Below are 10,624 nucleotides of genomic sequence, written 5' to 3'. Positions count from 1 at the left end.
AGACCGATAGAGCAGTCTAATGACAAATGTCACAAAAAGAGGTTTGATAAAGTTTAAGTGGAACTTGCATTTGTTATTTGCACAACAGAAATTACTGAAAGAAAAGTGAACGGAATGCTCATGATCTTGATGTTATTAAACTAAAGTTAAACTTGGCCGAATTTGGTTGGGGCGGGGGGCATGAAAATTTTTCTTCCTCCAAAGGGGGACATGACAGAAAAAGTTTGAGAATCACTGCATTAAAGTAACAGTCATCCTGTAACACTAGATATGAAATAAATATTTAAAATTCTTAAAATTAAATAATCTACAATATAGATTATTTAATAGATAAATTTTTTTTTTTTTTTTTTTGTAAATAACCGCCTTTTTCTCCCCAATCGTACCTGTCCTGTCCTGTCCTGTCCTGTCCAATTACCCCACTCTTCCGAGCCATCCCGGTCGCTGCTCCACCCCCTCTACCGATCCGAGGAGGGCTTCAGACTACCACAGGCCTCCTCCGATACATCTGGAGTCGCCAGCCACTTCTTTTCACCTGACAGTGAGGAGTTTCGCCAGGAGTATGTAGTGTGTGGGAGGACCCCCCCCCCCGAACAGGCGCCCCAACCGACCAAAAGAGACGCTAGTGCAGCGACCCGGACACATACCCACATCCGGCTCCCCGACCTACGTCAGGTCGACCCCTAATCTACATGAATGAAATTCCCTGGGTTTATACCAATAAAATCCTTAACCCAACGTTTTCACAAATCAAAGAGAGCCTTTATCTTCCCTGTATTGCACTAGTCATTGGTCATTGATTTCTAGCAAAATATTTGCTATCTGACGTAATGAGAAACAAGGGAAGATCTCAACTTGCATCACATACATCTGATGCAAGATTGGAGAAAGAAGTCAGATATAGTAACCCAGGAATCACAATTTTTTTCCTAACCAAACCCCTTCAACATTAGCAGTTACTCATGAGTGCTAAGTGTGTTTTGTTGCATCATTGGAAGCAAACAAACTATTTCAGTTCTCATTACTCACAATAAGGACTGTATTTAGTTAATCACTAATAGATGTGTCAGCTGACTATCTAAGGGCTATATAATGGCCAAGCTGCTGCCACAGTCTGCGGCAGAGGATACCGACGGTAAACCTTTTATTTTTTCATATGAACAGGTCATTTGAGATAGCTTGGCTAATGAAATTAACATTAATAGGTAAATTTGAATGGGCAGATTTTAGGAGTCAATGCATGCTATGATCAATGGAAGAGGTTATCATATGGAAAGTTATCTTAAAGCAATTTGGAAGCAATGAAATGTGGTTACTTAGTCATTTAATAGCTTCACTGTATGGGCTTATTTCACATGAATTCTGTGTAATATATGAGTTTAATTCACGGATGAATGTTAAATTATATGTGAAAACAGGAAATAACAGCAACTGAAACAATTCTTCATATCTACATTTTTTCCTTATGTCTTTAACTGATAATCTTACTGTTGCTTCATACCTTTTTTTAAAAAAATATTTTTTGATGATGAACGTGATTTTAAATTAGGTCAAATGTCCCACTAATCACCTCAAATCTACTTCATTGCCACAGGTAATAAAGATGCGTGGTGTTTTTGCTAGTTGTGCGATTGCAGCCTTGCTGCTGGCTCTAACATTGGCCTTCCCAGATCCTACTGACAACGGGCACAGCCGTGACACAATCCTGATGCGCAGCCGTCGCCATGGCCATGGGCACAGCCATGACAATGGCCACGGGCACAGTCACGACAATGGCCACGGGCACAGTCACGGCGGTGGCCAAGGGCAGGACCATGACAGCACTCACCGCTACCACCATCCTCCTGGGGAGGATTACGACCACAGTGGAGACAAAACCAGCCAAATCCTGTTCAAGCCCAACACCGAGTTTGCTGCACAGTTCTACAAGAATCTGAAGGCTCACACCACTGCTGGGGAGAACATCATGTTCTCTCCATGCACTATCGCCTTGTCTCTGTCCATGTTGTTAGCGGGGGCCGAGCATGACACCTACAACCAGATGCGTGATGTCCTCCACTACAACATCCCAAGCCTGAACAAGACCAAGATCAACTATGCGTATGAGCACATCACCCACATGCTTTTCTACCACCAGGATCAGATAGCTTTAATCAGCGCTTTGGCCTTGGGCTCTGGCTTCGAGCTTGAGAAGGCGTATAATGACATTATTAAGCATTACTACCATGGTAACACCGTTAAAGTTGACTTTGCCGAACAAGCAGAGGCAGTGAAGCAGATCAACACCTTCATTGCCCAGGAGACCAAGAACAAAATAACAGACCTGTTGAAAGAAGTGGATGCTGAAACAGTTATGATGTTGCTCAGCAGTATGTACTACAGCGGTAAGAAAGAAATGCAGGCACATGTGATAATTCCTTAAGAAGAGAAAGGAACATATACACTGGTAGCCAGCAACATAACAAACAGGCTGGCGGATGAAGGCATTTTCAACTACACACGCGTACAAACACAATCTCACATGCAAACACACACAAGTAGTGATAATGTTTATTTTGGAGTGGTAAGTCTGTGGTAAGTCTGTACAGTAATACTGGTAGTTACTGTTTCCTTGGCAAATTACTAATATCGCTTGTCACAGTACAGCGTATAAGTAAAAAAGCTATAACTTTAATCTGATGAATTTAAACATGGTGGTCGAATTATAACATAATATAATAATAATAACAATAAACAATAATAAGTAATAGGTTTTTAATGATATTTAGGTCAGTACACACAATAAACTCATCCTCCTCAACCCCAAACAGGAACTTGGGCCAACAGCTTCGACCCATCCAAGACGACAAAAGCAGACTTCCATGTGAGCGAGACCAAAAAGGTTACGGTGGATATGATGCAGAAGAACGAGAATCTTGGCTTCTACGAGGACAATGAGAACCATGTCACTGTTGTTAAGACCCATTTCACGGGCAATAATTCCATGATAATCGTTCTGCCCGATGAGGGCAAGATGGAGGAGGTAGAGGCTAAACTTGACTTTGCTCTCATCGATCACTGGCGGACCTCAGTCTCCCCAAAGTAAGAGAGGACTCCACTGTTACATGTCTGGTTGTGCAAAGGTGTAAACTGAAAGAGTCATCATCTCTCTCTGATCCCAGTGTTTGCATTTTCTTCACTGCGTTTGTTTTGAATATATGATGAATGACATGTCCACTTCTGAGGCTGTGAAACATCTGCCAAGATAATTCAAGCAAACCTAAACCTGATTAGAGGTGAGCCTAGCTGTATACTTCACAGTTAATCTGATATGGCTAACACTGGCAATCTCATCTGTATCTCAGGTCGGTGGATCTGTACCTGCCTAGATTTTCCATCTCAGCTGATGGCAAAGTGGGTGAATTGCTAAAAGAGATGGGTATGACCAATGTTTTTGAGGATACTGCTGAGTTCATTACGATCTCAAAGAATAAGAATCTCAAACTCACTCAGGTAAGACCTGTCAACAAAGCATCAAGGGTCCATTGTGGAACAGATGACTTATAAACTACATTGTATTAAATTAACTACAACATGTGTCTCAATCAATCTCAAAACATACCTTTTCAAACTAGCATATTCTGTCTGATCCACGCTTCATTGAGTTTTGTGCTGATGATGATTTTATACTTATCTGTTGTATTCACTTTTTATTGTCTACCTTGCTTTGTTTTGATTTTATGCTGTCTGATACAGTGCTGTTCCTTTTTTAAACTGTGTTCTGTAAGGTGTACTTGAGTGCTCTGAAAGGCACCCACAGATAAAATGTATTATTATTATTATTATTATTATTATTATTATTATTATTATATTTATAGAAAATGCCATGCTGGGGGTGGTATGAATGAGTGGTGTAGCTTATCAATTACCTCAAAATTACTCCTTTCCTGCATGATGATGCCATATTGGCTAAGGCCTCAGCTCAATGACCTGGATTCAAATCCAGCCTGGGACATTTGCAGCACGTCTTCCTCTTTCTCTATTCTTTTCTTTCTCGCCACTTTCCTATCTAAAAAAAAAGGTAAAAAGTATAAAGAAAATATTTAAAACAGTAAGAAATAAAGCGACACCTCATTGTTTGGATTTTGTGCTAGCTACAACCTATTAAATATGCTTCTTCATGTTTTCATCACAGATGTTCCACAAGGATGTGCTGACCATAAAAGAGGACGGATCCGGAACAGCTACCGAAGTGGGGGACAGTCTGGCTGTACCAGTGACACTAAACAGGCCTTTCCTGTTCTTCATCTTACAGCAAGATATAAAGAGCTTCCTCTTCATGGGCAAGCTCAGCGATCCAACTGCCAACTAACAGGGGGCAAGCGAGGGAAATGAGCTTTAAGAGCATCAGTTTCCTTGTGATGATCAGGTCAATATCATTGTCATTGTCTCCTCCCCTTTATAATTGTAACATGTTAAGCACTTCTGTTCTTTTACCCGCCAAATGAATTTAAATGGCAGAAGTACAAAAGTAACAAAAGTCAAAAGAAGTGAGAAGTTTTTATACACACTCAACATACAAGCACAAAAAAGTGTTTCGCTGGTTGTGTATGTATGGTTGTTGGTGTTTTGGCTTTCTTGTAGAAACCCAAACTACATTATGAGTTGGTAATGGTAGTAAACAATTACTAACTTCGAAGCGGCATCTGTCCTTCAATTCCCACTTATTCAAAGACGAGCAAATGAATGCCCTAAAGAATCACAGGATGTGTTGTATGAATTAAATTTTTTCTGGGGGGGGGGGGAATAGAAAAAATTGGGGCCTTGTGTACCTTCAGTTAATACTCAGTTCTTCAAAGTACAAATACAGTTCACTTTGTGTGAAAAAAGTTGGTTGGTTAATAAAGTCAAAAAAAAGAAAAAAGAAAAAAGAAGTGTTTTTTGTTTTTTTTGTGAGTGCGGGACTAAATGAAACGAGAAAGACTTTGGACTAGTATTAGGCCTTAAATAGAACATAGGGTGTATGTTAACAGCCTTGTCTAGCTGAGTAGAGTACAATACAATAGGATTTAATTCATTATAAAGCATTATTCTTAGTATACTATTCAACATTTTTCTGATCTCTGAATCCCATTTCAGGCTATCAGGATATCTAAATTGACAGGAGCCATTGTCACAGCAGTTGTATTTTATTGCAGAGAAATTTAGTGCCTTTTTGTTAGTTTTTGCCCCCCCCCCCCATTTGATTTTACATTGTTGTTCAACACGGTACCGGTTTAGCACGAAATACAACAACCTCAAGGCAAATTCCAGTAGGGGAGTCCTGAGATGTTCACAGTAAAACTTCCTCAGCAGAAGGTAAGAAGCGGCCATGTAACTTGATGGCCATCAGCCTCAAACGGCCCCTCGACCTTTGACCTTGTCAACAGAAAAGTCACTGCTGGGACACTTACACAATCGGTACACATACCCTCTGTTCTCCCGTCAGCCCCCGCATCCCCTGACTCATGAGACTGACGTGACTGAAAAACGCCTGAATCAGAGGACAGAGCTGGCACTTCATTTAGATGTGCTGAAATGTTGAAATATCTCATTTAGTGAAGTGAAGCAGGGCGCTATCGCCATGATGTTGTTGGAATAAATCCTTATTAACAACCCCCTGAAAATACAGTCATTTATAATAATAATAATAATAATAATGATTTTTTTTTGTAACTGCTAAAAACCTTCAGTGTGTACGTTATCGATAAAACAATGATCTGAAACATTACAAAATGAAAAGCTGAACTGACGCTTACTTTCAACAACCTAATGCTTTAATTCAAGTTTTTGAGGTGGATTATGCACTCTGTCATGATGAGATTATCTGAGGCCTTGTCATTCATAAACACAATTTAACCTTTTTCATTTGATTTAAGGAGCCGTTACTGGGTGGTGTGAGCTGTGAATTTGGAGTGTGTGAGGACTCTAGCACCTGAGTCTGGGACATGTTGTAATCTGGAGAGGGCTTTGGCAGGGAGACCAGTGGGAAGACAGAGCTATAGTCAGCCTACCAAAAGAGGGTGGATCTTTTTTCACAAATTGTGGACCTTTTTGTTTTGAGCAAAGGGTATCTCAAGCAAACCAGTTTTTGACCTACTATATTAACAAATACACTAAACTTTATAGAATACCAAAACTTGTTATCGGCGGCTCAGGAGGTAGAGCAGGTTGTCTGGTCTGGAGGGTTCGATCCTAAGCTCCTCCTGGCAAAAATGTTGAGGTGTGGGCATTCAGGTACAATGGTGATCTATTCCGTTGCCTACCAACACGGGGATTGCCAGTTCGAATCCTCGTGTTACCTCCGGTTTAGTCGGGTGTCCCTACAGACACAATTGGCCGTGTCTGCGGATGGGAAGCCGGATGTGGGTATGTGTCCTGGTCGCTGCACTAGTGCCTCCTCTGGTCGGTCGGGGCACCTGTTCATGGGGGAGGGGGAACTCAGGGGAATAGCGTGATCCTCCCACGCGCTACGTCCTCCTGGTGAAAGCCCTCACTGTCAGGTGAATAGAAGAGGCTGGCGACTCTACATGTATCGGAGGAGGCATGTGGTAGTCTGCAGCCCTCCCCGGATCGGCAGAGGGGGTGGAGCAGCGAGCGGGATGGCTCGGAAGAGTGGGGTAATTGGCCAAGTACAACTGGGGAGAAAAAAGGGGGGGGGGATTGTGGTGTCCCTGAGCAGGAAGACTCTCGACGAACTGGTTGTTACCTTGCATGGTTGAGTCCCCATTGGTGTGTGTGTGGTGGTGAATCTGAGGCATTAAATAACTGTAAAGTGCTTTGACTGGCTGTTGGAGCTAGGAAAGTATTTAAGATGCAGTCCGTTTTGTAATTTAGTGGAAGGATTACCAAATACTGGTTATTTCAGACTTAAAAGTCCCATGTAACAGCATTTAAAACACAGCAAACTTCCGTGATTTAACAAAAATCCAAATGGAACGGAACTGTTGGGTGGGATTTTGTAGGGGGGTAGAAGTTTGATTTGACAAACAGCCAATCATGACTGGGCATTATTAGAATAATGTGAAGATCAATATACTATTGGCTAGTTTTCCTGTTTGCGGTGGAAAATCGGTTGTCTTAACTCAATCTTGTGCCTCCTTCAATGGACATTTTTTTCATGACATGCCTCCATGTGCAGGATAACTAACTAAACAGAACATATTTGTCAGAAAGAGAAAAAAATTATTCTTATAAACCAAAAAAATGCATATTTTTTCTAGTATTTTATCAAACAGTGTTAAATAGATGTGAATTAAGTGCAGGTAAAAGTGGTGACAAGGATGAAGATGCTTCCATTTCATGGGATCTTTAAAAACGTGATAGAGACTAGGAGCATATTTTAATCCTGAGGTAACTGCTGCTCGGTTTTATTGAATATGCTTACGTTGGAGGTTTTGGACCGTTGATTTTTAAAAAAAAATGTTGGGTTAGCCGAATGACCCACCTGACCCCTCCTTGGCTACACCCATAGAACGAGTGTTACAGTAATCAAGACAGGCTTATGAAGGCAGGTGATGCATGTTGCCGTAGAGATGCAGATGGAGGTTTTAAGACCAGGCTCTGTGACCCAAGCATTAGGGTCGGATTTGAATTAAGGCGATGGCATTTATTTTGTTGTTTCCATTATGGCAGTGCTACTGTTATGTATGCACACATCGACAGTGCTGCATTTGATTTGGTGCTGTTCTATTGTGCTGGGATCGATTGGTGATGCCTGCGGGCTCTGGGTTGCTTCATCCGCGTCTGCTGACGAGTGACTGAGGCTCTGACCCCAGAGGGAGGTGCCTGAGGTGTGGAGGGGCGGAGCCTGTCAAGGGGCATGCACAGTTCCCGGCCTAGCATGAGAGAGGCTGGGGAGACGCCTGTGGTCGAGTGCTGTGTGGCCCGATAGTGCAGCAGAGTGTGACGGATGGCCTGCGTGAAAGAGCACCCTTGGGCCATGTGTGCTCTGAGGCCGTTCTTCAGTGACTGGTGAAAAGGTTCAACGCCACCATTGGCCTGGGGGTGGTAGTACGCAGTGCGTATATGACGGATGCCCTTGCTTTCGAGATAAGCAGTGAACTCAGCAGAGACCAGCTGAGGGCCGTTGTCAGTGGTGATGGCCTTTGGAAGGCCCCAGCGAGAGAAAAGAGAGTCCAGGAAGTCGATGATGATCTGTGAGGTCACAGTGCCGGAAGTGGTGAGTTCAGGCCATTTTGGGTGTAGATCGTAGGCGACCACCATGAAGCATTTGTGGTGAGATCCATGGAGTTCCCCACCACCAACGCTTCATGGTGGTCGCCTACGATCTACACTCAAAATGGCCTGAACTCACCACTTCCGGCACTGTGACCTCACAGATCATCATCGACTTCCTGGACTCTCTTTTCTCTCGCTGGGGCCTTCCAAAGGCCATCACCACTGACAACGGCCCTCAGCTGGTCTCTGCTGAGTTCACTGCTTATCTCGAAAGCAAGGGCATCCGTCATATACGCACTGCGTACTACCACCCCCAGGCCAATGGCGGCGTTGAACCTTTTCACCAGTCACTGAAGAACGGCCTCAGAGCACACATGGCCCAAGGGTGCTCTTTCACGCAGGCCATCCGTCACACTCTGCTGCACTATCGGGCCACACAGCACTCAACCACAGGCGTCTCCCCAGCCTCTCTCATGCTAGGCCGGGAACTGTGCATGCCCCTTGACAGGCTCCGCCCCTCCACACCTCAGGCACCTCCCTCTGGGGTCAGAGTCTCAGTCACTCGTCAGCAGACCGGATGAAGCAACGGTTTGACCAGTCAAAACGAACCAGGGTGCCAGACATCAATGTGTCAGACTGGGTCAGGGTCCGCAGGCCCCACAGGGACAATAAAATGGCTTCATACTGGTCCTCTCCTCTCCAAGTCACCCGTCAGCTGGGCCCAGCCACTTACCTCCTCAGCGATGGCACTCGGTGGCACTCCAGTCGTCTACGGAAGGTGTCAGCTCCGCCACACACAGCTGGTGACACAACCATAGCCATTCCCTCAGCATGGCGAGACGCCCCGGGGCTTCATGCAGCTCCTACACGGGCCCCAGACATTTCTGGGCCTCAGCTTCCCCTGCCATCTCCCTCCCCACCTCGGCCTGCCCAGCCTCAGGCCGCCCCGCGACCTGTTCGCACACGTTTACGCCCTGGCCACCTAGAGGACTTTGTGTCAACCTTTCATGTTTGAAATCCTGCCGGGGGGGGGGGGGGATGTTATGTATGCACACATCGACAGTGCTGCATTTGATTTGGTGCTGTTCTATTGTGCTGGGATCGATTGGTGATGCCTGCGGGCTCTGGGTTGTTTGATCGGGTCTGCCTTTGATGCTGTGTCAGTCTAAATAAAGAATGCCACGGAGAGGTTGTGTCGAGCGACAGCGCTGTGTCCTGACGTGATTTAAAAATACAATAGCTACATCCGCAGTTTTGCAGAGACAAGGTCAACAAGAGGTGATATTTCAATGGTTGTATTGTTGAGCAGGACATACCCAGGAAAAAATGATATGAGTCATGGTTTTGTACATCTCCAGCATAGCAATTTCTATCTGTATACCGACTGAAATGTGAGTGAGTGAGTAAGTGAACAACTTGTTTTAGAAGAACTTAGAAGATGTGTGAACCGGGCAATCAAATTCACTGTGAATATTCTCTCCAACCGCCCCCCCCTTTTCTCCCCAGTCGTACTTGACCAATTACAGCACCGTGTATAGAGAGAGTCTGGCCATCCTCTGAGCTTTGCAACACGCGCTGTGATTGGCTGAGAGCCTGTCGCGTGCTTGACGGGCACCATGTTGCCTACCAACATCTGGCTTTGTCCTCACGACGTTTCAATGTTTTTCCTGCGTTTTCGGCCCATTTCTCACCGATTTCTAGCAGTTGAAGGAGAAATGGTGTGTTGTTCGGCCGGGACAAGGCCGTATGATGCATCGATTTCCACAGGATGCACAAAGGAGGGCAGTTTGGACCGTGAAGATTCACAGGCTGGGCTGGTCCCCCTCAGCTTATTCCTACTTGTGCTTGGTGAGTTCATTTCAGTGTTTACGATTTTTCGAAAGACTAGCTTCCCTAGAGCAATCCGAGAGTCTGTAAGGTATTGATGTGTGGAAATCAGTTGTATGGCTCATCCAAGACATGTATAACCTGCGGTATTGTCTTACATGCCTTATCATTCCAGTAGGTGGCAGTAGCGCTTAGCACTACAGACGTACGTGTTGATGTGCGCATGTCCCTGAAGAAGAGTTTCGAGTAAAAGGAAGTTGAAACTACACCTTTCCTTGTCCGTCTGCTCTTTTCATGCTAACGGTACTACTCAACATATTGGCGACGACGGGATAATTATGGCCCTACTAGGTATATCGCCACCTCCGGCATTTTTACACAGCCCGGGTGTGCCCACTGTCCACTTTGATACGTGGATTCGTATGTTTGATAACTACGTGATGGCTCTTGCTGACAAGATGGAAGACAAGAGGAAGCGCGCCCTGCTAATTCATACAATCGGTGCGGAGGCACAACGCATTTTTTATACACTGCGAGTCGATTGTGACTCTTATGCAGATGCGTTGAAAGCATTGGAAACTTATTTTGTCCCGAAGTT

General features: G+C 44.5%; 1 protein-coding gene across 1 annotated transcript; it reads left to right on the top strand.

Annotated features, from left to right (window-relative positions):
• Positions 1-992: 992 nt before the first annotated feature.
• Positions 993-4,786, top strand: LOC130125163 (alpha-1-antitrypsin homolog). The gene is made up of 5 exons (XM_056294641.1): positions 993-1,135; positions 1,595-2,384; positions 2,811-3,081; positions 3,345-3,492; positions 4,175-4,786. Exons 2-5 carry the CDS (start codon positions 1,604-1,606, stop codon positions 4,349-4,351), a joined length of 1,377 nt encoding a protein of 458 aa, XP_056150616.1. The 5' UTR covers positions 993-1,135; positions 1,595-1,603; the 3' UTR covers positions 4,352-4,786.
• Positions 4,787-10,624: the final 5,838 nt, after the last annotated feature.

This window comes from Lampris incognitus, chromosome 15, assembly GCF_029633865.1.
Source record: "Lampris incognitus isolate fLamInc1 chromosome 15, fLamInc1.hap2, whole genome shotgun sequence".
Classification (NCBI taxonomy): Eukaryota; Metazoa; Chordata; class Actinopteri; order Lampriformes; family Lampridae; genus Lampris; species Lampris incognitus.
The sequence above is the reverse complement of the archived record's forward strand: the minus strand, read 5'-3'. Positions and strand labels throughout refer to the sequence as shown.